This window comes from Cheilinus undulatus, linkage group 11 (genome assembly GCF_018320785.1).
Source record: "Cheilinus undulatus linkage group 11, ASM1832078v1, whole genome shotgun sequence".
Taxonomy (NCBI): Eukaryota; Metazoa; Chordata; class Actinopteri; order Labriformes; family Labridae; genus Cheilinus; species Cheilinus undulatus.
In genome coordinates this window covers 26,738,999-26,766,406 of record NC_054875.1, presented here as the reverse complement: position 1 = coordinate 26,766,406, position 27,408 = coordinate 26,738,999, and the positions used below count along the sequence as shown (strand labels likewise).

The following is a 27,408-nucleotide window of genomic DNA, read 5'->3' as shown; positions in this document are numbered from 1 at the left end:
CCACAGGAATAAAGCACAGGTTGTAAATCTGCCTCTCCCATTATGCACACATCATAAATCATCAGTTCAGGGAGGTCACAGACAGCTGGCATTGCATTTGGGTTTATTTTGACGCCATTTACACAGCCATTAGTTTGATGTGACAGGCATACCTCTAATAATATTCATTATGGTTGTGTTTTTTTTTTTTTTTTTTTTTTAATCAAGGTTGATTTATGACAGTCAAGTTTGCTAGGTTCCCATGACATTTCTGTCCCATCATGAGCAAAAAAAGTTTGCTGCAGGACTGGTTTAGGAAACTCTCTTGGAAACCCCCAAAAGAACAAACCAGTGTTAAGGAAATAAGGTACTTCAAACCATCAGTGTTCACAGGTTAACCAACAATAACATGCAGCATGTTCGAGAAACAAATGATAATGTTTTGAATTTTTGCCAGATTTAAAGGGATATTTCAGTATTCTTGAAGTTGAGTCGTATGAGGTATGTAGCATTAGTAGTGACATTGCTTCTTCAAGAAAGACTCACCAGTTGTACCAGGCAGGAAGCTAGGCTATACAGTGTAACAGATGGTTATAATTTCTCTGCAGATTTGAACAAGTTTTTAGTAAAAATGGGCCACAAAACAAAACAGTGTTTGCTTAAACGTATGCATTATTGAAAACTTTTGAAAAACTTTATTTTTTAGCCAGACAGTGTCAGCGTTTTTGTCACTAAGATGCAATGCAGGTTTCGGCTACTGATGTGACAAGAATAGTGACAAAAACACAGAAGCTTTTGGGGCATAAAATAAAATGCTTTAAAAATGTTTTGATAGTGCATATGATAAAGCAAAAACTCAGGGAGAAACTGTACCCATCTGTTATGCTGTATAGTCTAGCTTCCTGCCTGGTACAACCAGTGAGTCCTTCTTAAAGGGGCAATGCTCACTGAAATCACTGGAGGCTAATGCCACTTCTACAGTTACGTACCTCATACGACTCAACTTAAAAAAAAACTGAGGTATCCCTTTAAGAAATTTCTTTCAATTCAAAACTCTTTATATTAACTTGGCCAACATTTATGATAATATAATCTATATCAGCTTTCTTTTACTGATCTCTAAGAATGTGTAGAAATTTCAGAGTCATCTAATCTCTCATTTGTCATGTTGCACAGTTTATTTGAAGTGAAATGAAGTCCTGCTTCATTTCAGTCAGTGTCTCTCAGACCTGCAAATGTTTGGGGAAACCACTCTGCTCACACACGAGGACACAAGAAGCACATTTCATTGCCAGGACTGTGCTGGAATCTACGTCTAAAATATAAACACACAAAAAGGAACTAGCTCACACACTGAAGCAAACTATCAATGATGTCATGTGTTCTTGATGTGGGCTGGGAGGCAATATTTGTGGCTGTCTGCCTCTTAAAAATGGTTTAGGACAAGCGTTGTTTTAGGAAGAATAATAGGGAAGCAAGTTTAAGAAAGAGTCACAGTTTTGCTCATAGAGTAAGCCTGGGAAGATTTAAAAGGGGAGGGAGATTTGCTGTATCTCACTTTAATTCATTGACTGAAGCAATATTAAAAAAAAAAAAAAAAAAAAGTTGAGTCGGGTTGGTTTATGGCCATGGCATGCCAAGTAGAGTTTATGATGAAGCAACTGCTACAGCAAGATCTATTTACACAGAAAAAGCTGTATATCAGTCTTTCATAAGATAGTTTATAACATAGAGCACACTGATAAAGTCTTTTAATACTCCTTCTGTGAAGCAACCATGACTGCATGCTGGTACAGAACCTGACAACAACAAAAATCAGCTAACTATAACACAGTTGTTATTAGGAAATATACAAGAATTTGACTTAGAGGGAAATGTAGCTTCACAATAATACTGCACATTAACACACTGAAAAAATATTTGGTCACAGCTGCATCAGAATGTGTTGTAATCAATTGTTTGATGTTTATTTACTGCTAATACTAGAAAAGAGAGGTATACCTGCACACTTGCCCTGATAGCACAAAAAGTTTATTAAATCACAACATTTCCACCAGAAGTCCTCAAGTAGTTTTAGTGGCTCTGAGCAACTTGGTGAGCATATTTCATATTTTCTGCTGCTGGCTTTAACCCTCTAATGTTATACATTGTAATATATTAATGAGCGTATTTAGGGGGTTCACTCATTTCTTTTTAATATAATAACTTGCTCCATTTGTACATCAAAATGCATGTACGTGAGTGGCCAAAAGACGCAAGAGGGGAGGAGCTTCCTTCTCCTACGTCCAGCAGTCAGTCACCAACTGGCATACACATGCGGCAAGTAGGGAAGGAAAAATTAGCTTGCCTAATGGGATATGCTAACTTGATGTATAGCTTGGGATCGCGACAAACAGACACCCCAAGTGTTTCCTCCATTTTGAACCTCGCACCCGCCCAGGCTGGTTCTTTGAATATCCTCCGGTGATGTATGTTAAATACACGCCTGGAGGATCTCCATGATGATTGGCCACTGTGGCGTGAATGATTTGCTTGAAGATCAGTTTTTTCAAGTCTTGACAATATGCGAATGAAGTGAACAGCGGGTTAAACATAGTGCAAATTCGCCCTCATTTGCGTGAATTACTCGCTCGATTCATTCAACACATTTGCAGCAAACTTGCCTCTATTCATGTCTTTCCATTGACTTTACATGTGATTAACTCACGTGAACGATTTTACTCATGTCTGGTGTGAACACAACACAAGCTCTAAGCTAGTTTTAAACCATTTTGTTTCACCTGGACATACTGTTTTAAAAAGCTTGCAAAAAATCAATCCTGTGGTGCACAGTCAAGCTCTAAATATCCTCTTTTTCAGGACATCCTCGGCTTTCAGAACATTTGTGCTGTAGTAATGTCACCTTGATTTTTAAAAAGTTTTGGGACTATAAAGACAAAAGAAAATGCTAAGTGAAAATTAAAACTCAAAGGTTTTTGTGTGTGACAACATTAATGACAGACTTTTTTTGACAAATTTCCTCTCCCATCTCTTTGGGACCAAAAACTTTTTTAAAAAGTCCTTCTGTGATAAAGTCTTCAAATTACTCACATATTTACAAAAAAGTCCTTGCGCTTATTGTGTTAGCTTTATTTGTGCCATTATTCAAAGCAATCCCTGTCTGCAGTGGCACAGAAGGCCACGTCATAGGCTCTCTGTATTTCTTTCTCTCCATTATGAGCTGTTCAGGCCAGTCCCTGCATGGTCTGCTTAGTCAGATGTGCAGTTTGGCAAAGCATTACGCGACAACAGAACTGCCTGCCATTGGTTGTCACATCCCAAGTGACAAAACAATTTGGTGGCTTATGCTAAGGTGGTGGCAGACACAGTCTAAAATGGATTAAAAATACATTTTAAAAAGATGTTCAACATCAGAGTGGTGTGGATTTTCCAGGCCCGCTAGAAAAGCTTCTGTAAGGGCTACGAAAGCATTGATAGCATCATAACAACAGCACAATGGTGGCTTCCAGGGAGGACAAAGTAAGTAGCTATGATTCATGCTTCAAAAGTTGTTTAAATTTTGTTAACATGTGTCTCTTCATGCACGTGGGAACATCTGTCTCAGAGGGTTAAATTGCCCAATCCCTACCTCATGTTAACCGTTGTTAACCCTTGTACACAAATCATATTTAGAACCCAAAGCAATTTTGGTCCATCTCTCTTTGTCAGTTCAGTTGTGGCATTTCTTATAGAACATGTTGTATAAACACTTGTGTTGCAACAAGGCAGTCCACAGTTTGTATCATCCATCCAATTTTATGCTTAGCATTTACAATCATTACCATGGCCCACTGATCAGCTGGCTTCCTTATTGGCTACTGCTCAGTTCCACAAAACAAGTCTGCTCATGCCTGTGCGGCCGTCCTCGGTACAGGGTACAGAAAGTCTGACATGATTTTTGGGCTTTCTATTATTTTTTTAACCCGACACGGCAGGTGTCAGGTTAACAACACATCACACATCCATCTGGTAAACCTCTCATAGACAGCGTTTGGGAAAAGGCAGAACCTATTAAAAAAAACTCAGAGGGTGATTGGATGAACGTTCTGTCTGTCACATCTTAACGGGCCAATCAGAGCAACAAAACACATGCGCCCCTCCCGAGGAGTAAACTCCATAGAGATCTGCATAACACAAACTCGGCTGTAGACATGTCAGTACACAACTTTTTTCATTTTTGAAAAGAAAACAACTCACTGCTGTTCTTTGTTCTTCCCTTAACGAGGAAATGTGGTCAAGTTCTGATAAAACTGGCGCTTCAGCATCCACGCTAATGTCTTCCGCCATAATTGCACGGGCCTCTTGTTGCTACTTGCTGACATCGTGGCTCTGCAGCGCCCGAAAGTACTGCCTCTTGTTGCTGATTGGTCCTGTCACTTTCTAACCGGGCCCAAACGGTTCAGACGGGAGCTGTAGATTGAAGAGTGAAAGATCACTGTTAACACACCAAAGGATAATCTGTCATGATTATCTTTAGAACCATCAGGGGAATCTGGCCCTGGCTGACTGAGGTCAGAATCTGACCCCAAATTGATCTGGTTGTCTTGTATTGTGTACCTCACTTTAGACTTTTTGTGATTTAGACTTTTAGTCTAAACAAACTCATCCTACTATTTTTAATGGTCAAGCATTTCCCTCTCTGTGACTTTATCATGCAGAAAATTATGCTGTTTCAGCAGAATGTTGTCAGTTGACACCTGACATCAACCTGGCCACAGAAATTTAAGGACAAAACTCTGCAGACACTATTTGGATTGTTGGCTTGATTGCTTTTTCATGTATCAGCAAAGAACCTCTCATAGGAGCTTTACTGAGCATCAGTATTCGTTTTTAAGATTTTCCATTATCAAACATTCCTAATCCAACATCCATTCTGCTATTTAATTACACTACTGTAATCCATGTGTTGATCTCTGCACATGGGGATTCCATGATACAGTATAATCCCTCCAGCAAGTCCTGGGTCTGCCCTCAGGTCTCTTTTCAGTAAAACATACCCAGAAAGGCCTCCACAGGGAGGTGAGCAGGAGGCATCCTGATCTGATGCCTAATCCACCTCAGGCTCCTTTCAGTGTGAAGGAGTAGCAGCTCCATTCAAAGCTCCCTCTAGATGTCTGAGCTCCTCATCCTATCTCTAAGGTTGAGCCAAGCCACCTTCATGAGAAATCTCATTTTCACCACTTTTAACAGCAGTCTATTTATTTCCTTCACTATTTGAAGCTCATGACCATGGGAGGAAGAAAGCTTTGCCTTCTGGCCTTCAAGAATAAAGGTCAGTGTATTTTTTGGCATTTCCATTTCCTTTTTTGAAACAAGCCTCAGAGATCCAGAGAACCTCTTGTTATTCTAGGGGGTTATTTCTGATTTTATGTTTGACAGAAAATGGAAAAAATTACAAATCTGAGACATTTTCCTGTTTTTATGTCAGTCACAAAAGAATTTAAAAAATTTTTAAAAAACTGGAGAAACACATATCAAAACATGGATAGAATTTTTGATTTATTCACTTCTGTTATTTTGTTTTTTTTGTTTCAGTGAATTACTTGAGGGAAAATCATGTTACCCAATAGGAAAGGTGCATTTCAAAATAAAAGCCTCCATATCAACATTAAAGCCTATATTAACATCCACTATGTTTTACAGTATAACAGGTCTGTTTGCTCTAGACATTATATTCAAATAATGTCAGTGGTAAAAGTGCTGGTGATGTAAAGGACATTATAAATATCTGGAGGAAAAATGATTAATTGGAATAAATATGACAACATTATTTTTAATACATTGTACAGAGCACTGTAAAACAGTGGATGGCGATGTAATTCATTTTAATTTTGACGCTTTTATTTTGAAATGTTCAGCTTTCCGATTGGGTCACATGATTTCCCTTTCCTTTCATTAAAACAAGAAAACTAAATAAAGGAATTGAATAAACAAGGATTTCATGATTTTTTCCTCCCTGTTTTTCCATTTTTGTGACTGGAACAAAAAATGACCATTTTTCATGTTTTCCACTTTCTGTCCAAAAAAAAAAGAGCAAGAGTTTCTCTGGATTTCTGAGGCTCATTTCAAACACATATGGAACTGCCAGGAAATACAGTGACCAGGTCAAACACAGCCCATTTCTAACGTCTTATGTTTTTTCTGATGGTTTAGTCTTACTTCTTCCAAGTTTTAAATCTTTTTCCTAGTTTCACTGAAGGTTACTCACTCAGCACTGAGCTCTGTTTTTACTTAATTATGTCTTGTCCTGTTGATTGTGTGTGCAAAAAAAAGAAAACTACCTACAGGTACAAATAAAATATCTATGTTACCTTATTTTACTTAAGAACATGGGGGCAGATATGCCTATTTCTCCCTAAATATCTCCACTGTCCCTCTCCGCTCTTTCTTTTCCATCTCCTATAATCATCACTACCTTGTTCTGTCTCTCTCCAAGTGTGTCAGATTTGATCCCACATTCAATGTGAAGCCAAAAATACAAATCCAAGTCATTATCTTCCCCTGCTGCAGCAGAGAAATGATAAGAAACCACTGGCACATTTTGATTCCATAAAATAAAACCTACATCTCTGCACTCAAGCTGTTAGACAAAACAATCTGCTAAGGAAATTTTAACCCCTCCCTCTCTTACACCTATTTGTCTAATGGTTAAAGGGGTGTGGCCAGGAGTGTGCAGGCACTATAACAGAGGTAACATGCAGTTTGAGCATCATCATACAGGTGAGCTTTCACATACCTCCTCCTCCTGCTGCCTGAGGATATTTCACTGGACCTGAAAGAGAAACAGGAGAACACAGCACTGAATCAACAAGGTACACACAGCTTCACTGTTGTTAAGATTCTACTTTTGTGTGTTTGTTTTATTCATCACGTTCCATTTTGTCTGCGATAGGTTAGAGAAGTACGACGTCTTTCACTTCCCTGTTTGTGATGTCTAACATGAGTGTTTTCCCTTTACAGTTGTTGAAATATGTTGACAGAAATGGAAACGGTAAGTCTGATGTTATTTTCATATTAATATCTGTATTTGAAAAAGCTTTTCTAAATAGTTATGTTTGTCACTCTCAAATGGTGTGTGATGCTAAGGCTAAAAGGTCATGTATGAATATAGCAGCCATCACTGTGGTCTGATACGTTAGCTGTGCTGCTGAATGCACAAACACTTGCATAAATTTGCCAGTCAAACTAAAATACACACAGCCCCAGTGTTGTAAGCTAGCTCATTTTCAAGACAAACACAATAACACAATGTGTCTGATACAGCTGAATATGCATGCCATTTATGTACCAGTGGTGGTCACTGGTAGAAAATTTAATTAAAGTATAAGACAGTTCAGGCTTCTTAGTTAGATTGTCCACAAATGCATCACAACAGAACAACCAAGAATTATCATGACTAAAACAGCAGCCCCTCAGCTGGCACAAGAAACATACCAGAACATCATCAAAGCGTTGTCCTTTTCTGCATCACACATCTAACTCTGCCACATGAGTATTTCTTCTGAAATCTGCTGTCCACCTCTCTGTTTCTCAGATGGCTTATGTGACTGAGAGGCTGAGTGGGGATCGTGCGGTCTGGAGTGGAGGAGCACCATCTTCCTGCTCTGAGGTGGACCTGGAGGTCATTGAGGAGTACCTGCAGGAGCACTCACAGGAAGTCCAGCCTGTGAGAACTCCTACATCATCTCAGAGCACCATGGGGCACACACAGTCCCACTATGGAACCAGAATCATAGGTATAAGATGACAGGCATTAACCCCCTAAGACCATGCATGTACATATGAGGACATTACATTTAATCATTTCTGCTATCAGAATTTGGGAGATAATTTTCCAGGATATCTAATAAGGGCAAGTAATTTGCTGGATATGTAGGGACAATTTGCTTTGACATTTTTCGGGAACTTCTTTGGAAATTTTCATGAAAGTTGATGATATATATCTGTATATTTTGGAATGTTTCATTGGGAGTCTTTGGGAATGTTGCTTTGCATTTTTTTAAGGTCATTTGGGAAATTACAGGGAATTTGTTCAGAAATTTTCAGGCCTATTAATGAAAATTTTGAAAAAAAGATTTTTTATTATTATTTTTTTTAATAGATAAATTAATAAATCTATAAATAAAATTAATTTAAAACATTTAGAATTTACATTGATTTTGGGGGGAATTTTTATTGGAATTTCTTAAATCTAAGTTTTTTTAACAGAAATTTCAATTAATATCTTTGAAATTTTAGGAAAGTTATATGAATTTTAGAAAAGGAAAATGTCCAAGAAATTTTGAAAATTTGGTGCAAATTTCAAATTAATAAGGATTGAGTCCACCATCTCTCTCTCAATGACTGATACCACTTCTTAAAAACTAAAGACCCCCAACAACTGGCCAATACACAGCCAATACGCTGTAAACCCTATCAAAAGCAGAATTTTCGGCAGAAATTAGATTTTCGGGATTTTTTTGGCTTAAACTAATTCCTATTCAAAGACATGGCAGAAGTTTTGAACTAATCATGTCCTACTAATCCCAAATTATTGGAAGAAAATAAAAATGCATTCAAAACAAAATCTCAGGTCTCAGGAGGTTTAAGGAGAGATGAATGGACTTAACGCGCTGTGCTTTTTATTTGACTGTATCCTGTGCCTGACTACACAGAGAATAGCTGGTCAGGTCAGCATCCATATAAGTGGGACTGGGCCTCTCACACTCAATATGAAGACTATGGGGATGGAGTTGTGCCTCCAGCCTCGTCTAGTCCACATGAAAGCCAGTGGGTGAGTTAAGCAACTTCAGTCTTCAGTGCATTAATTAATTCAGCATTTTACGATGAGTGATGTTTTTCTCATTGATTAAAAAGATTACATTGTGGAATTATTGGCTTTTTTATTTAGGATCAAGTTGTGTATGAGGTCCCTGCATACATTGACTCAGACTCCCAGTCCAGTAGCTCCCAGTGCCAGGACTACTTAGATTCATCATCACCATTGTCTGACAGAGGAGGGAGGAAAGACTCCCTGCCTCTTGTCCCACTATCAGGTACACACTTTCAACTTCAAAAAAATTTCCAACATAACAAACCTCTTCTATTTAGTAAGAAATTATCATCATCCCACAAGGGGCAAAAGCATGCAAGTTCCCACTTACGCACATTGTGACCTCATCCAACTTTACATCCCCTTCCTCCTTTGCAGCAAAGAGGAAGGAGCGGTTGTTCCAGTTCCTGTTCGAGATGCTCCAGACGCCATCGATGCGGAGTTGCATCTGGTGGGTCCAGTCCTCCTCTGGCACCTTCCAGTTCTCCTCCCAAAACAAGGAGCGCTTGGCCCAGCTGTGGGGACGTAGAAAGGGAAACCGCAAGCCCATGACTTATCAGAAGATGGCGCGAGCGCTGAGGAACTACTCCCGCACCGGAGAGATTCAGAAAGTGAAGAGGAAACTCACCTACCGGTTTGATGAGAAGACACTGAGGGGCCTACAAGGAGACTCTAATACTCTAGTATAGGACTCAGGAGGGGAAAGATATATAATAAGCAAAAGGGATATCAAGGGAGCACCATGGGACTCTGCGTTTTGCTTGTTGTATTTCTGTGACATGTAGAAATGAATGAATACTAAGTATTTGTAACACTAGCATTAAATGTTTTACATCTTCTAGGTTTTGTTTCACATGAAACCATCTTAAAGAAGGTTTCAGATGTGAAGAAGAAGACTGCATTGGGATGCTGGCATGAAAAAGAATGTAAATCTTACAGGTTATCAAATCAAATCTACTTTATAAGTAGAACTTTTTAAGAAAAAGATGTGGTTTGTGGGGGGGGTTTCAATACTTTTTCAATATTTTTTACAGGTAAAAGATCATTTTTTAGATGTCTTAACAGATGTAGGTTTTGTAAAAGTGATGAGTTTTGTTCCCATCTTTTTCTGATGAAAAAATAAACCTAACACACGATCTATTTTGCATGTCTATCTCTCTCTATGACTCTCTGTATACATTTATTTTGACAGATATGTGTAGTTCATATCACTAAAGCAAACACAGATGTGCTTGTAAACCGTAAGCACTCACCCAGAACCGCCATCATTAACAGACCTGTTGATCAATAACAAAGTCTCCTGACACAGGATGGTAGCCCATATCCAGCACTGGAGAAGATAACTGTAACCTTCTGCTATAAAGCTGCTGTAAGATTTCCATAGTCAAATGATTGGGCCACTCACATATGCCAAAAACAAATGACATGAGAAAAAATTACATAATATCTAACACAGAGACATTATTATTCATGACTGTGCATGAAAGGCTTTACTCTGCAGTTTTATAAGAAGAGTATTTACAGGTCAATAACTGTTTTTTTTTTTTTTTTTTACTTTCTTTAAGGCACAAATGAAAAAAAAACAGAAGTGTCTTAGTTTTGTTTAAAACAAGCAAATATTGCATTGATCGTATTCTGCAGGACCCTCCTACCAAACCCCCTAAAGGTTAGGGTTAGGGTAACACACCACAAAATAAGAAAAAAACCAACAAGGATTATATGATCCCAAAACACCTGGCAGAGAGGCCTGCAGCTGGTTGTCCTTCGAGATCTTTGCCATTTACTCTGGGGGGGCATGGACCAACCAATGATGTGTACCAGTGTTTCCAACCATTTTTCCTTGGAGCCCCCTCTACATGTACCTAAGAAAAGCGGAGCCCCCCCATACCCAAGAGAGAGACAAAGTGACACACTGCTACCAAAAATCAACATAGATTTTAACTGATAAAACCCCAAAAAGGCCTATGTATGTTTTTCTCATCAAAAGACCTTTGTATAAACTGCTTAATAACTACTTTACTACTACTTTACTGGTTTTAGTCAATTTTGCAAATCTAACTTTGGCAGCCTCAGAGCAGATAAAGCCCCCCCCCCAAGATCTTTGGCACCCCCCTGAGGGTCTCGGACCCCAGGTTGGGAACCAATGATTTACACCACAGAAAAAAGGCTGTGAGACTTTTCCATACAGTGGTTACCAAAGAGCACATCAACAGACCAAAAAGGGGAGCCCTGCAAAGTAAGACATGTTGACTTTGTTACATGCATACCAAATTTCTACATTTTGAGAAATTTTCAAAAAATACATTCATACATAGGCTGTCATTTTTGTGTAATGCACTCAGGGTTGTGATGCAATATGGTTGAACTGATCTTCCAACATTATATACACTAAAAAATGCTAGGTTATTTTTATGACCCAAATGCTGGGTCATTTTTACTCAATTTTGGGGTAAAAAACATTATTTCTTCTGTATATTTTCTGGGAATAAGATCAATACACCCACAGGACATGGCTTCTCAGAATGTGTTGCACAACAATGGCAGATATGAATCAATTTTTTGAAATTCCTCAGAATGTAGAAGACTATTGTTTCTCAGAAAAGCATGCATTGAAAAAGACTAATGTTAATCAAAAGAGGACAATGTGCCTTAATATGCAGGGTTCTCTCTGAGGCAGGTAGATATATTGGTGAATTACAGACATTTATAGTTAATGAAAGAGCAAAATGCAGGTTATTACCATAGATATGCAGAAAGTTTGGTTTTTCTTAGCTCAGAGGATAAGGAAAATGTTTGGAAAATTTCATTTGCCATTTGCAGAGGACGACATTTAAGGATATGTGTGGCTGGGGCGAGGTTGTAATTTAAGTTATTCATCTACCTGCCGCTGTGGCTAATGGATTAAAAAATCTACCAGCCACAATTGTTTTTTACCAGACAAACAGCATTATTTAATTAGGTATACTGTAAAAATCAAGGCTTAAAGTACTCAAGTTATAGGCTTGTTAATAAGAGTGAGCCATTGCACAAATAATTCAAACTGTCGCTCATTTTAAAATTAATTTGTCCTATACTCGACCATGCAAATGCATGCTGTGCTTCCTACAGGGGCACTGGAAATTCATAGGCAATTTCCTCTGTTACAAGTTTGAGACTTGCTAGAATTTAATATTCCATTCACAATTTCTGCAGCCTCAAACCAAAATTCAGGCTTTGTTTAACTTTTGAGAAGGAAAAGGCAGCTCCCAGCTTGTAAGAAATGCCCCCCCCCCAACCCCCCTTAAAAACTTTGAGTACAACCATAAGTGGAAAAATTAGATTAATAAAAATGAAAAATAATAATAATAAAATAATGATAACAAGGCACTTGTAACATGAATAATAGTACAACTTTTAGTTACTTTCATATAATTTCCTCCATATTGTCTATCAGCTTTTTAGATCATTTGCAGATTAAGATCTGACATATAAAGTTTATAAAATGTGATTTAGTAGTACAGACTAAAATCAATAAAAGCAGTTGAAGTGGCTCATATTTCCTTGTACAGTAAAAGCTTTAAAATTCTGCTTCAAATGCGTCAGTGGCAGAGATTTTAGAAGGGGGGAAGTTTGAGATTCTAATCATATTTTGTTTCACTTCTGATTTAGCATTCTTTATTTTAGTACTGACACATCTGCTGTGTGAAAAATGTAACAATCAGAGGGCCTCTCCTCTAAGAGCACTGGGCCGCATTAATCAGAGTGAGGAGTGGATTTTCACTCCCTGATTGAATGCAGATGGCCTCTCAGTGGAGTGCACGCCTGTAGTTGTGTGCACAAAGAAGCGCATGCATGTTTGCATATAAAAAGCATCTGTTTGATTCTCCTATTCTGGAAGTAGGAACGCTATCTGAGCAGCTAACACAAGATTGTGTTGGGCTGCCATGGAGTTCACCTCACCTGAAAGGAAACCTACGTGATCAAACCTAAAGCGTCTTCACTGGTCTCCTTCGTCAGTGATGGCTGAATGGAGCTGGGTGATCTACACAGTGCTTGAGGTGCTGATTGCAGTGACCTGCTGCCTTGGCAATGTGTTGGTGGTGTGTGCAGTGTGCATTGGTATCCGGGATTCCCTTCGTGAGCCGATGTTTTGCTTCCTGGTGTCCCTAGCCGTGGCCGACCTGCTCGTGGGTGTGGCAGCTGTGCCCCTGGCTGTGCTATTGGACGGCTGGGTGAGCCTGAGCCCTGACCTCTGTCTGCTGCTCAGCTGTGTTGTGCTTGTGCTCACTCAGGCCTCAGTGCTGTCGCTGCTTGCTATCGCCGTGGACAGATACCTCCGTCTTTACAAGCCGCTCAGGTGAGGCACACACTGACATCACTGATTTACAGAAAGAAAAGCTATCTAACATGATTCCCTCTTTATTTCTAGATACAAAGCCTTGGCTTCACAGAGGCAAACATGGCTTGCAGTTTGTGCATGCTGGACTCTTTCCTGCCTCCTTGGGTTCACCCCTCTGTTTGGCTGGAACAACTACTCCACTAATGCACCTGGCTCAACCAACACATCCATCTCTTCCCTCTCTACTCCTCCCTGCACCTTCCTCTCAGTTATCTCTCTCCCTTTTATGGTGTACTTTAACTTCCTGGGATGTGTCATGGCACCCCTGCTGGTCATGACCCTCCTCTACACTCAGATCTTCTGGAGCCTGCAGGGTCGTCTAAAGGAGAGCAGTCCCCAGGCACAGGCCTCTCTGCTCAGGGAGAAGAAGCTGGCCTGCTCCCTGGCTCTGGTTCTTATTTTGTTTGCCATCTGCTGGATCCCCCTGCACCTGATGAACTGTCTGCTGCTGTTTCACGGCCCTGAAGCTGTCACAAAGGGGACACTCTATGCAGGTGTGCTAACTCTTACACAGCCTCTACATATTTGTTCTCTTATTGTGCATTAATAGATAATACACTGAAAACTCACTCACAAATCTTTTTTCCAGGAATTCTCCTGTCCCATGCCAACTCAGCAGTCAACCCTGTGGTTTATGCTTATCGGATCCCAAAGATCCAACAGGCCTACAGCCAAATATGGAGGCGCCTCCTCATATATATAAACGGTTTCAGTGGTGATAAGCAAGTTTGTCAACAAAGGACAAGCAGCCAAGCCAATCAGACAGAGGCGTGTGGATCAGGAGGGAAGAGCACGCCCTAAAAAAAGAACAAAAGGGTTGGTTGGAGTCTAGTGATGATAAACCAATGTGACTGTAAAGAAACAACACAAGACAGTCCGAATATCACTGTGTCCTTATGCTTTATTTAGAAAACCAAGTGAGAAAAATACAGGCACTGTGTGAGTTGTTTTACATATGACAAGTTGAAGTGTTAATAAAACTTTACATACTTTGAGATCACAATTCTTTGCACGCTTTAAATGATAGCAATATCATGAGACTCCACTAGAGGGTGCTCCATGCTAGCAAACTCATTAGCTGCTGCCATACAAGGCACTTAAAACACTGCAGTAGGGGACAAAACAATAATTTAAACATTTAATTCATTGATTCTTGAACTTATTTGAGATACAAATTACTTTTTTGAGATGTACATATTTTAAATATATACTAATAAACTTTTCCAGCTCTTTGTACTTGCCTCTTTTCTTCTGAAGTCAAAGAAAAGTGATGAGAGAGTGTCCAACATTCATGAGTGTTCAGTGAGCTCCTCAGGGAAGGCAATAGACTGTATAGTTATCACCTGAGCAGGTCATAACCCCACCCACCAAACTATACAACCTACTACCTCACCCTGAGAGAGCCCAAATCAAACACATCCATTTAGGGAGACCTCATTCACCTGCTCTAAAATTAAAACAAGTCTTGTCAGAGCGTATTATGTTGATTGCTGCGAGCGCATGTTTTGATTGGACAGCATGTTGCCCGTCTGGAGACGACAGTTGGCGAGTGGCTGAATCAGCTGTCTCCTTGGGAAAGACAGTAGATTGTATAGTTATCTCATAAAGAGGTTACACAACCCCACAACTATTCAATCTACTACCTCAGCCCCAAGGACAGCATCCACGTTGCTTCGGCTTCAAAGACTCACAAAGGTAACTGACCTGTAATGCACAAAAAAGAGTTAATTAGCTGTTTCAGATGAGACCTGATAGGCATTAAAGTTTTAATGTTTAGTTTCATGCCTCGTATTTGACTGTTTTATGTTGCAATTAGGGAGGGTGTCATTGTATGTTTCAGCTAAGTCTGGACAAATTCTCTGATTTTCATTCCTGGAAACAATTCAAAATTACGACTTATGTCTAAAAAGCCACTAGTCTTTAAGATTATGAGAAATGATTGTTTTTTAACAGTACAGGACTGTCTGAGATTGTGCATATTGGTTCATCCTCACTGATCAACCAAGCTTTATTGTTTTTGTTTTTACTCAGCTGGATGTCTTTATTAAACCAGTCACACAAAAGATATCAAAGACAAATAATTTAACGGTAAGCAGACATTAGGAAAGTGAGAGTGCTAATGTGTGAAAGCCCAACAAACAACTCACTGGCTTCCTGAGACTCTGGCATGTGATCGAAAAGGGGGGGGGGGGTGCTGCTCGTCTCTGTGCCAGGAATTCGTTTCCGTTTTTGCCAAAAACTGAGCTCATTCCAGTGGGCTATCCCTGTGTAGGCTGGCTGCTGCTTCTCAGACGGAGGTACACACACAGATGCCTGCGAATATGGCTTCCACCAGCTGCCTCTGATTGAATACAAGGCTGGTATTCTGCGCCCCAAAACACAACAAGCCGATACAAAATGGCGTCGTGCACATCGGCCATTTTAGGTCTGCTTAAGAGTACTATAAGGTCTACCTTTCCGGGTTTTTATCTCCGACCTTACTTTCTCAGGATTAAGAGGGAGAGTGCATGATGGAGAATCAATCTTGTGCCAAGAGCTGATGCAGAGCCAACGGACCCAGATCCCAGACTCAGTGTCACGAGTAGAAAGCAACTTTCACAATACTTGGCACACAGCTGGAATGTTTAAGGAGACAAAGTGACATCACTTAACGTATGAGATTCTCTCGCACTTTTCAAACTGCAGCTTAAGTTTTTTTGAAAGATATGGCGCTTTAACTTTTATCTGTATTGTTTTATCTTATAAAAGTCTCCTACCAATCATGTGAAAATGACTGGCCAGACGGTCAACATGGCAGGAGCAGAAGGGTTAATGAGTGCTAGACTAAACGGCAGGTCCTGGCCTCAGATAGACTGGGTTAGGAGGTAAACAGCTCGCATAAATTAGCATAGAGCCACAACCCCTGAGACTCAGCCCAGGCCGGCCTATAGTTAGCATGCAGCAGACCCTGCTAGTCTGATTACTGAACACCAGACAGACAGACATGGGTGGAGGGAGTCGGGGTGTGTTGGCATCACGCCCGACCCTGCCACCGTGCCAGTGACAGATCTACAAGCTCTGTTTGGTCGCCAAGAAACATTTACTGACTGGAGGGCAAGGGGAGCAGACTTAAAGTGATATGACATAGTGTACTGAGGGAATCGGGTCAAATTAATAAAGATTTAGCAGGAAATCTGTGCAGAATGGGGAGTTCTGCATTTCCTGAATTGTTGCAGAAATTAGTGTCCAACCTCCAGCACACCTCTGGACTGTTTGAAGACACTGATGACAGATGTGGACGTCATGTGAGCTCTATCAGGTGCCATTTCTGTGATTGGGGACTTTTTCTCCACCCCTGCAACAGCTTGATGATATAATTTTCTGTTCAAAATATTCTAAATAAAATAAAAAGATCTAGAGAAACTGCAAAAGCATGCCTTCTGAATGTGCATCCGTCTCTGCAAGACTGTGGGTCTGTATAGTGATAAATCTGTACTAACTATTCTAAAATAAGCCAAGGGACACGGACGTTGTCCTCTCTTGCCTCCTGATAACACTGTTCTGCCATGCACAGTCAGGATATGTTTTTCTGGAAACAATTTCCTGTAAATGTATGTTAAACTTTCTTAGGGTGAAGGTTACACATGTTAGACATGTTGCACAACTCTGTGCCAGCTGTACTGTAGCACTGTGATTTTATCTTTTTCAGCAAGTTTAAAAAGTATCCACAGAAACACTAAATTCTTCTCAGGCCTATCATGTAAAAAATAAATCCAGTTTTTTAAAAAATGCTACAACAAAACAATGAAAAGGCCTTTGAGAAAAGTAAGAAAAGGAATCCAGACAGAAAAAGAAAAGATTTTACTGCTTATGTTCATTTTGGGGGCATATATTAAAGAAAAAGAAACGGAAAATAATCACTTTTTTCCAAACTTTCTCAATTTAACCTGCAAAACACATGAAAAACAGCCAATTCGTACTATCTTTAACAAATAAAAATCTATAGTATAGAGGTATCATGAAAACAATGCACCCTTGGCTTTCTCTTCATTACTTAAGGATGCATCCTAATTAATTCTGAACCAACACAAATGCAGTAAACGCACAAATTAATCAGCAAATCCCCAAACACTCACAGCGCACTCAATTGCCAACAAAACTCTGAAGAATTGGAGCACATTTTCACAGGAAGCAGAGGCAGGGAAATACCTATTGGATTTCCTGGTCCCTTGGTCCGCGAGACGGGATGAATGCTTGGCAGACACAACGGACGGGGCACCAGACGATTGGTACAGGTCTTGTGCGTGTCTCTCTCTCTCTCTCTCTCTCTCTGAGCTTTGTGCCAAGAATGGGCAGTGTCTGTGTGCCAGGCAGAATTTCAATGAGGGGAGGAAGGAGGTGCTGATGGTGGGTAAAGAGGAGGTAGTGGGGGAGCTGGAGTTGGCAGAGGAACTATGCCACACAATAAATGGCAGGATGAAGAATTCCCACAGTTAAAAAGATGCAAGCGGATGTCTTGTCTTACTCGTGTCCTGTCTTAATCTAGAGAGAAATTTGCTCTCGTGCATCTGGCAGATATGAGGAAGAGGGCTGAGTGCTAGAGCAATTTTATCGTACCTGCTGCTTTTTCATCTTCCCTGCTCCCTCAGGAATGTCTGATTCCGACATTAAAGGACGAAGGATGGGCACGCTGAGCCTCTTCCGTGCCCACTTGGCAAGGTGCCCGCTCTGGTGTTCTGTATATCCTCATTAACTGAGCGCAAACACACAAGGCTCATGCTCACACTTCTGCATGTATACAGAAGCACACTTCCATATGCATGTAGTTAGACACAACCAACGCAGACACAACACAGAGCAGTTGTCTGACCCCCTCTGTACAAGGAAGGAGCTCCTTCATTTCATCCTAATATGTGTAATTAAATAAAATGCTTAACATGAACTCCTCTTTTGTGCATGCTAGAGGCTACGCATACAGAAATGTTTGACTTGTAGGCATTATAGATAGGTAAACCTGTCAGGCAGCAAGTTTGATGAGAAGATAGCATGACCCAGATAAGGGATGAGAATAAAGGAGCAATTGTGTTGACGATCACCATTGCCAACAATTTTTTCAACCCTAGAGAAGTAAGGAAAAGTTATGAACAGGTGGACAAAATTTTAATCAAACGATACTGATAGCTGCTGTGATAGCACACCAACAAAAATAGATATTTCCTGTTTTCAATTGCTACAAACTTGCAGGAAAATCCCTACACACTTTCTCTTTGGTGTTCAAAAACATAAGAAATATTCTAGTAATGAAATGCTGGCAATGATTTGTGCATTTTTAGACAATATGCAGTAGTTTGTCAGCAATTTTCTGAAGGATTCATTCCTGTCCTATACACCAATCCTATGAATTCAATGGATTTTTTTAAGCTTTTGTAACTTTGTGGTATTCTGGATCAATAAAAAAACAGATCCTATCAGCTTAAAACATGTGGACTTTAACTTTTAACAATCCTGGACAAAACACTCATTATGTAGTAAAAACTGTCACGTTTCAGGGTTCCTACACACCTATAAGAATCAAATATATGACTTCTTCAGACCTAAGCTGAGAAAAATTAATAACACTTTTAGTGCGGCAAGCGGTCAAAAATGACGGAAGATTGCTCACTGGACAGAGCTGAATTCTCTGGTTTAATAACCTAATGCACTGTTAATATATTTTTGGGTCATAAAAAGCCAAATGTGATTATTTCTGGAACATTTAATGCCTATTTTCTTTCAATGTTTGATGCAGTGATACTAATCATAACATGCACTACAAGCTTATACGCAAATAAATTGCTTAATGTCGCTAGAAATGAAGATTGGATAAAAACATGTCTTAGTTAAAGGGTCTTATATAATTCAAAGCCTCTAACAGGTAAAAAAAAAAAAAAAGACATTTTAAGGCTTTAAATTTAGAAAGTCTTATTTAAGGCCTTTTAAGACTTTCAAGGATCTGCAGGAGCCCTGATTTTAGATTAATACAAATATCATCTTGTAGGATTTTATGTTTAAAGAATCCTTTTTAAAATATAAATATGCGTGGTGTTATAAGATAATAAAGGAAAAAAAATCTTAATTTGGGCCAGATGTGACTTTAAAACCTTTGAATGAAGGGAAAAACATCAAAGGTTTGCGTCCTCTTCTTCCTCTCCATCCCCTCTCCTCTTTTCCACTTGTCTTTGCTTTTGCTAATGTGCTGATGAGCTGTGTGGTTACCATGGTTTCAAATGTTTCTGATATCTCAGATGCCTGGCCTGGCATGTTGCTACACGCCCACATGTTAGAGCGTTCACTTATGCCACACAGAGCAGGCCGTACACAAACAAGCACATGCACATACACATTGCTGATACACAAACAGAGCGTGCGTGCTAGAGTGCAAAGTGCTGTCTGTCAAGACCGAGCAGCTGCTGCTTCCTGCATGAGAGGAGAAACTTCCTGTTGCCTCGATGCTAACTGCGGCCGGTCAGCCGAGATATCAGCCAATCAGCTCTGCTGAGGCTGTATGCAGGAAGTTAGCATGACTGCCTCTAGGAGAAAAACTCAGAAACATTATGAGGCAACACGATAAGTTCATCTGAGGATAAGAGAGGGGCGGGGAAAAAGAGCTCTCCCACTCCTACCTCTCTTTCTGTCTCTGTAACCCTTGTTCTCTCGTTTTCTCCGGCTTCTTCTTTCTCAACATTTCTGTCACATTGCTGTCGCATGTTGATATGTGTGTAGCACTGTTATTTGGATAATTTTTTATGCATTTTCAGCCCCTAATTGCGATGATAGAGCCGGAGGCTGAAGCAGAGAAATAGAAAAAGTGTACCCACAAACTGTGAGGGGCATGTTGAAAGGGTCTGCCCATGTACACTGCTTTTTTAAACACGTGGCACGAAGGCGCCATCTTAACACCGACCCCTATTTAGATCAAGATAAAAAATGCTTTCAAAAAGCCGCCTGGATAGATTTCTAATTGTACAATCAATTTATGATAGCTCTTCTATCGATGAGTATCAAAATTTCCCCTTTAAATGCGAGTAAAATGATAAAATAGACTGTGAATCGATCGACGAATCCTGTTTTATTGAGTGCGGAAAATGAGATGTTCATATTTTTGCATTTTCATACTGGGTTTATGTTTGCAGATGAGAACAATCAATCAGACGAATGCTTCTTTATGTGTAACTATTGTTCTTTCGATAGCTAGGTCACATAAGATAAAAATTCAAGCGTTCGTTCTGATAAACTCAGAAGAAAACTATTGTTAAAGATCAGGGAACAAAAACGGTTAGTGCTCAACTCTCTGTCCTTCTCTTACCAGTGCCTGACCTGACCTCAGTTTCATTTCTGCCTCAGTTTTCTCTGAAATGCAAAGTATCATAAACACTAACCTATGGCGCAGTGTGGCGAAACAAATGCCGCTATTGCCACCTCAAGATAAACTATCACATATCTCGATCGTGGAAGTATACAACTTAAATACATGATCATGTGAAACAACGGCCTCATATCTAAATTTCCCAGAGGCATAAAGGGAAGGAGAAACAAAGTACAGATTGCCCTTTAATTCGATATAATAACGTCCCTGTGTGATAAGAGAATTGTTGTGTCTGTCACGTCCGATGTGAGCAGCTCTTCAACACCAGCAAGGAGCAAAACTTGTACTGATCTCAACACAACAAGATCTCTCTGGCTCTGTCGACCCTCGGAGGTCAAAAAGAAGCTGTGAGGGCCTTACCTTCTCCCTGCCAGCCTACAAAAAGACACCTGTTCAGAACAAAACGCAGCAGGCAGGCGGTTCACCACCCTGTCAGATCCTGCTGTCCTAGAGCTGAGAGACGGGAGAGGAAGAGGGTGACAGAGACAGAAAAAAAAGAGATACTGGAAGCAGGATAGACAAGGTGGTCAGCGGGGAGTCGAGGAGTCCCTCAAAGCTCATGAAAAGTTTTTCCTGCTATGTCTATTGAGCCAAAATGGCGGCGAGCGGAGTGCAGCGTGGCAACCGATGATGATAGATACATTTACAGGACGAAGACCATGATGGAGGACAGAGGAAGAGGGCGAGAAGAACCCGAGGAGAAAGATTACAGGGCAGCAAAAAGACTTGGAAAAGGTGTCGCAGGATAAAAAAGAAAAATACCTGGAGCCTGAACGTGAGCGGCGGGCTGGGCCGGAGAACTGGAGGAGAAGAGGGCCGTGATGGCGGGAAGAAGGGAAAAGAGAGGAGTAGAGCACACCCTCTGTGTGCTACACCCCCTTCCCACAATCCCCTCCTACTGGCGTGAGTGCGTCTGTCCGCACACAGGGTGACAGAGGGACGTCTGCTCGCACACAGCCCTACAGAACGCACACAAGCCTCGATATCAAACACACTGAGCAAAACATAGAGAGAAGAGCTCCACAACAGGCTCAGAACAGACTCACATTACTTGCAGTTGCATGTGACTAAAAAGCTGACACAAACGCACAGAATCAAAGACAGAGGACACTTCAAAACACAAGCATACTCATAATCAATTCGCCAGCCTTTGGATCGCCCTCTGCTCTGCCCTGTGCTGTGTTTGCCTCGGTCTGCCTGCCCACTTTGGCACCGCTGCCAAGAGGGAAGGGGAGAAAAAGGAGGGGAGGGAGGTAAGGGGGGAGTAGAGACACAGAAAAGAGGAAGGGAGGGACATGCTGTAGCGAGAGAGGCAGAACAGAGAGAGGAGGAGTCAGAGAAAAAGAGTTAAGACACAGAAAGACAAGAAAAAGAAAAGAGAAGTGTAAACTGTCACAGTGACACAGAGCAGCAACATTCACACTTATTCTCTAGCATCCAAAACGGGACTCTCACCTCGTAGTTCTACTATCCTGCAACAGAGACACTGCGAGAGACAAGCGAATCCAAATACTTCTGCCATATTGTTCCATCTCACCATATTTTTAACACCAATGGGTCAAAAAAGCCCAAACTAGCTCAGGATTAGAGCTCTACACTGGCAGACCTGTTAAGTTCCCTCACCCTGGAAATGTCTTTTTGATATCTTAATTCTGCTTCAGTTTCTCTGTGTCTCCCTTTATCCCTCCGTCAATTTGTCCTCTCACTCCATCAGGGGATAATATCTGCCCTGCTCAGTGGGAGGGGTTTAGGAGACTTCAGCTAAATGAATCAATGAGCGAGGAGGGTGGACATTTCAGAGAATGTCACTTTTTTTCGCCCCCTCCAGCCGCTGGCATCTTTCCCAGGTCTCCCTCTGCTTTCTCACACCAGCAAGACAGTTGGACACCGATGCAGATCTTGGATCAGCGAGCCGTCGCCTCTAGATGACCTCAATCATTGGAAGAGAAAACATAAATCCATCTGTTCATAAATGGCCGACGTTCTCCATAGCCCACTTGGGGTCCAATCGCTGGCGTTTGAGCGGGTATCCCAAGTCGAGCCAGCCAATCGGAGCTTGCTCATGAGCTGACGTAATTTTGAAATTCAAAAAAACAGGACTTTTTCTACAGTTGCAGCATGAAAAATACTTTTCTCTCATTTTAAAACTCACATCAGCCACTGGAAGACAAATAACAAAGCTTGTTCTTTCTTTGATGAGTAAAACTGTTAATTCCTCGTTGTAGCTGCTGTAATACCTGAGTAATTGAGTCCTCAAACTGACCAAACGAATTCACACGCACAATCACGCACACATACACATTTCTAGAGGGCTCTCCCGGTCCTCGAACACTCACCGCGGAGACAAAACAGACCCCAAAATCCAGCTTCCCTGCTTAAACTCCACGAGTCTGTTCTCAAAGTTAGGACAATGGACACACATACATTGGTACTGTACACAGCACACATACACACATGTGGTGCGAACAATCCTTCCATCGAGGCTCAGATTCAGCCAGCAGGTTGGACAGCCCCTAAACCTGACGTCACGTCTCCTTTGTTGTTTATGCATTTATTTCTCTCCTCAGCTGAACTCTCTGAACCCAAAGTCTCTCCCCACCTCCTCCTCCCCTCCCGTCCTGTCCTCCAGCCCTACACTTACCCCCTGCCACCAAAGGCGGGCAAATACAGTATGGCTTTAACAAGGAATAAGAAAAGACAGAGACACAAATAGACACAAAGAGGAGAGAGACAGGGAGAAAGAGCTTTAGACGTCTCCCTCACTTTTCCTTTTGCTCCTTTTCTTCTTCGATCGCTCCCTGTGTCTCTTCCTGCTTGGCTTGTAAAAGTTTCAGCTGCACGGCGGGCCGGCCTCTTTTGGCAGCCGTCCAACTCCTGACTCTCCTGTCCCCTTGCAAGAGAGAGAAGGAGGGGAGGACAAATATAGTCACACAGCTCCACTGTACTGTACAGTTGTAGGGGCAGATGTACTCTGAATGCACGGTGACGATATTTATTTCCTGCAAACAGGAAGACAGAAGTTTTTGACGCTCCTCAAGTGAAGTGTTTCAAAGTGTCACATCATGTCAAACACTAATCATGCTGGAGATGTTGTGGGAAGTTTAAAAAAGGTCTCTGCCATAATCATGATGTTATGTTTGCCTTTCCCTGAGTGTGACAGCTGAATCTGATAGCAGAGTTTTCAAACTCACACCCAGTTTACACAAGGACACTTGCTTTGTTATTCCTCCTGGTATCAATAACATGAGGTGCTTTGTTGCCAGTATGTACATACAGTCACGACATGCCCAAGAGAGCATAAATATTTACATTTAAAAACATATAGCCATGAGGTCTGTATTTTCATCACATATCTACACACATATAGATTGAGGGTATTTTAAGGTATACAACTCAACTTGCTGAACCAGTTTCAATACTAAGAGAAGGAGCTCTATCTTTTATGATTTTTCTTTCTTAGTTTAATTTATGTTATCCAATTAAAGCGTGAACATCCAAGTGAAAATATCAGGTTTAATTTTGATAGTTCCCTTAAGATATGAAAACTAGGCCAATAAATAACAATGTTTCCCACAGAATGATGCAGCATGTAGGTGGTATGGATGGCCATCCTGCCCTGCCTCTTTCTGCATGTTTTTTGTTTCCTCTCTTTTTAAACAAAAGTTCATTGTTTAAAGATGCTCAAATAAAACCACTCACCTTCTGCAATGTTTTACCCCATATTCTATAATCATAGCAGGTCAGCCTTGTGTTGAAGTCTTTATATTCCTGAGGTAGCATATCCCAACCAATATCCTGCAACACAGAAGGACAGGATTATAAATATTGACGGCACACAGAGTTTATTTTTTTTAACGAGACATTACACCTCAACCAGCGTATTTACAGGAGGAATGTACAGGTGGATAGCTCTCTTGTGTGAACAGATGTTGACTGTTTATGAATTTAAAAGAAAGACAAAAAATGTCAGATATAAGATGGTCGAATGTACTTGGGTGGCTGCCACCTGGGTGGCCCACAAACTGTAAGGAGGGTCAGTGTGTGGGAAACACTGCTTTATCCATTTTAACCTCTCTTCCAAAATATGTGACTCACTTTATTTCTCTAATATAAATTTTTAAGGTTATCAGAGGTGCCCTTATGCACATATGAGCAAAAACAAGAAGTAGCCTATTCATAAGTTGTAACAGAAAGGCTTTACTATCAGTAGAATTAATTTTAGAGTTAGATTTTATAGCCAGTCGTCACTGATGAAAAAAAAGCTGATTCAATATATTTAATAGCAAAAAATCCTATTTATTATTATTTCCATTGCATTCTTGGCCAAACCAGTAGCGATTACAAAAGATGTTCAAATTTGAGGAAAACTGAAGCATTATGAGGTTAAATAAAACAATTACACACTTTTTGTAAGAAATTGTAATAAGAATTTAATAAGCTCTGCTTAAGTTTAGGCTACCTTTTTCATATAGGCTAATAGACAAAGACAAACAGCAATGCTGCTGTACATAATGAAGTTCTAAATGAAGATATGCACCCTACCTCGGTCAGGACAATAGCGGATTTTTTTTAAAATAAATGATTTAATTTATGAGAAACAGCAGGTGCTTTTATTTATTTAAGAGCTTTGTCAAACTTGTCAAGATCTCCTGCCAACATCTTTGTTGTGGCTACTTGCTTAAAGATATTAGCTTAATTAAGCTAACCTTAAGGAGTCCTTTGCAGTAAAAAGTGTGATTCTGTAGTTTTTTTAAAATCAGATATTTAATAGAAAACGAGCTTATGTTAAAATATATATATACCAAACTAAGAGACTAGAAAGTAAAGAAATAAACAAACATTTGTAACTTCTGAGGTTCACGGGCTACTACTTACCTGGTCAAGAGTTTATGCAGTTGAAGGTGAACAGGGCAGCAAACATGTAAAATGTATATCCGCTTATGGAGTTGTTCAGCTTATGCATATTAATGGTCAAAAACATACACACTTGTGAATTTTAAAACTTTAAGGTTAACCTTTGGATTAGTGTTGGTTTACTCGGAAAATAATTTCTCCTTTTTCCTCTTAAACAATTGACAGCATGGCAAAGAGATGGCACGTGGCATCTTGATTAAGAAGGTTCAGTTTTTGCATTTTAAGCTTGGAATTTCAAATTTTAAAGAAACGAAGAAACGTATTGCCTGCCCTCAAACAGACTTTGGCTGTAAGTCATAGCAGATCTGTGACCACTCTGGCAGGCCCAGATTTCACTATCATCTTAATTAAGGTCTCACTTTGAAATGATACACTCCATCTAGTGGCAGACTGTTGTAAATGCATTCTGTGAAATGAGAGAGGCGTACTGTTAAGCTCCTTCACACCTTTTTTATTTATCAGCCATTTCATTTAATTTCTATCATTTTAAACAAAAATTGTATTTCTAACAATGTTGTGTATGGTTATTTTTCAAGCACGTTGTTGCTTTTTAATAAACAAGAAGCTGCAATGTGTAAATTAAAGAATAATAGTTTTTTAAATTAAGGATAGAAACAGAAACTTGCTTATTTTGTTTGAAGATGGTGACTTTTTTTAAAGGCAGCTGGTCAGAATGATTCAGAGAAGTCCTATTCTTTATTAAACAATCTACCTTATCTATCCTAACGCTACAAACTGAAATAAAGAAGGAGAGAACTTGATTTGTGCTGAACAGAAAAGCCCAATCAGTGTTTGGCAATTTTAATTTTACTTTAGTATATTTTGGGGGAAATATTGTCCTTTGTTACTTTTAAAAAACATCAATTACTAAGTAAAAACACAACTAAAAGTCAAAAAAGGAGGTTCTAGCTTTTTATCATCAATATATATAAAACTGACCATTTTATTTTTAGATTCGACTACACATGACTGTTATGCCCACATAGAAAGAGGGGATTCCACACTCCAAGCTGTTGCATTTCCCCTTATTATAAAGGTGTCACTTTACCTGAACAACCCGGTTGGAGATCCATACTCATATTTTGTTACTGCCAATAAGAAAAGATCTTATGTTAGTGATATTTGTTTACTGGAGTACTTGCCTTGTACTTTCTCCACCTCTGATGTTTTGCAGTGGTTCCTCTACCCATTTTTGTAAACATATATGCATAAAATTAGTTAAATATAAATATAAAATATGGTCAATCGGAGAGATTTATGCTGTAATCAGAGAAATATTTTTTAAAAATCTTGAAGACTTTCATCAAATCAATGGCTAATATTATACTGCCCTCTAGTGGCCATGTGAATGCAAAACACAACCCCAATAAATTCTTTTTTTCCACTACCAGCTCTGTAACTTTTGAACTTTGTAGTCTTAAAATGCCATTTTTTTACTGTACCAAAAACATTAAGAGTGTTAAAAGACAAAGAAGTCGCAGAGGGGACAAGCAAGTCTTCAAAGTACGAGGTTGATAAATCTGGCATGTTCTGCTGTAAATTACTCTGATTATTGTTGATCCAACCAGCTGTTGAAAATAAGTGCAACTAGCAGTCCTGCAGGGTTGCAGATCAGATGCCAGTCTCTAATCTGTACTTTTAAACAGAAGCTTATTGTCAGCAGTTGAGGGGCCTATTGAGAATAAGAGGGTTTAAGTCTCTTTGTCAGTCTTGTGATATTTCCCTCACAGGCCAATTCATCTCCTTTTACAATAGAATCTCTGTTGGTAATGTCTCAGCTGCATAAGCAGAGCCTTTTCCTCTTATTACTCTCACCTTGTCAGTGTGGAAGGATAAGACTGTAGGTGATGTAAATCATTAACCAGAGCTGAAACAAACCAGTTTTAGTCCCTGATCAGTTTT

At 40.0% G+C, this 27,408-nt stretch overlaps 2 protein-coding genes and 1 long non-coding RNA gene across 3 annotated transcripts; 2 read left to right on the top strand and 1 right to left on the bottom strand.

Moving 5' to 3' along the window:
- Window positions 1–4,237: 4,237 nt before the first annotated feature.
- On the bottom strand, window positions 4,238–7,582 carry LOC121518110. The gene is made up of 3 exons (XR_005992623.1): window positions 7,453–7,582; window positions 6,755–6,790; window positions 4,238–4,428 (listed from the first exon to the last, which is right to left on the bottom strand). It is a non-coding gene; the product is annotated as an uncharacterized LOC121518110 (long non-coding RNA).
- LOC121518096 (transcription factor Spi-B-like) lies at window positions 6,761–10,911 on the top strand. Its single transcript, XM_041800312.1, has 6 exons — window positions 6,761–6,830; window positions 6,979–7,009; window positions 7,553–7,754; window positions 8,673–8,791; window positions 8,909–9,053; window positions 9,209–10,911. The coding sequence occupies exons 2-6, from the start codon at window positions 6,989–6,991 to the stop codon at window positions 9,517–9,519; spliced, it is 798 nt and encodes a 265-aa protein (XP_041656246.1). The 5' UTR covers window positions 6,761–6,830; window positions 6,979–6,988; the 3' UTR covers window positions 9,520–10,911.
- Window positions 10,912–12,449: 1,538 nt separating this feature from the next.
- LOC121518089 (adenosine receptor A3-like) lies at window positions 12,450–14,019 on the top strand. The gene is made up of 3 exons (XM_041800299.1): window positions 12,450–13,166; window positions 13,239–13,702; window positions 13,798–14,019. The coding sequence occupies exons 1-3, from the start codon at window positions 12,829–12,831 to the stop codon at window positions 14,007–14,009; spliced, it is 1,014 nt and encodes a 337-aa protein (XP_041656233.1). The 5' UTR covers window positions 12,450–12,828; the 3' UTR covers window positions 14,010–14,019.
- The last annotated feature ends 13,389 nt before the right edge of the window (window positions 14,020–27,408 follow it).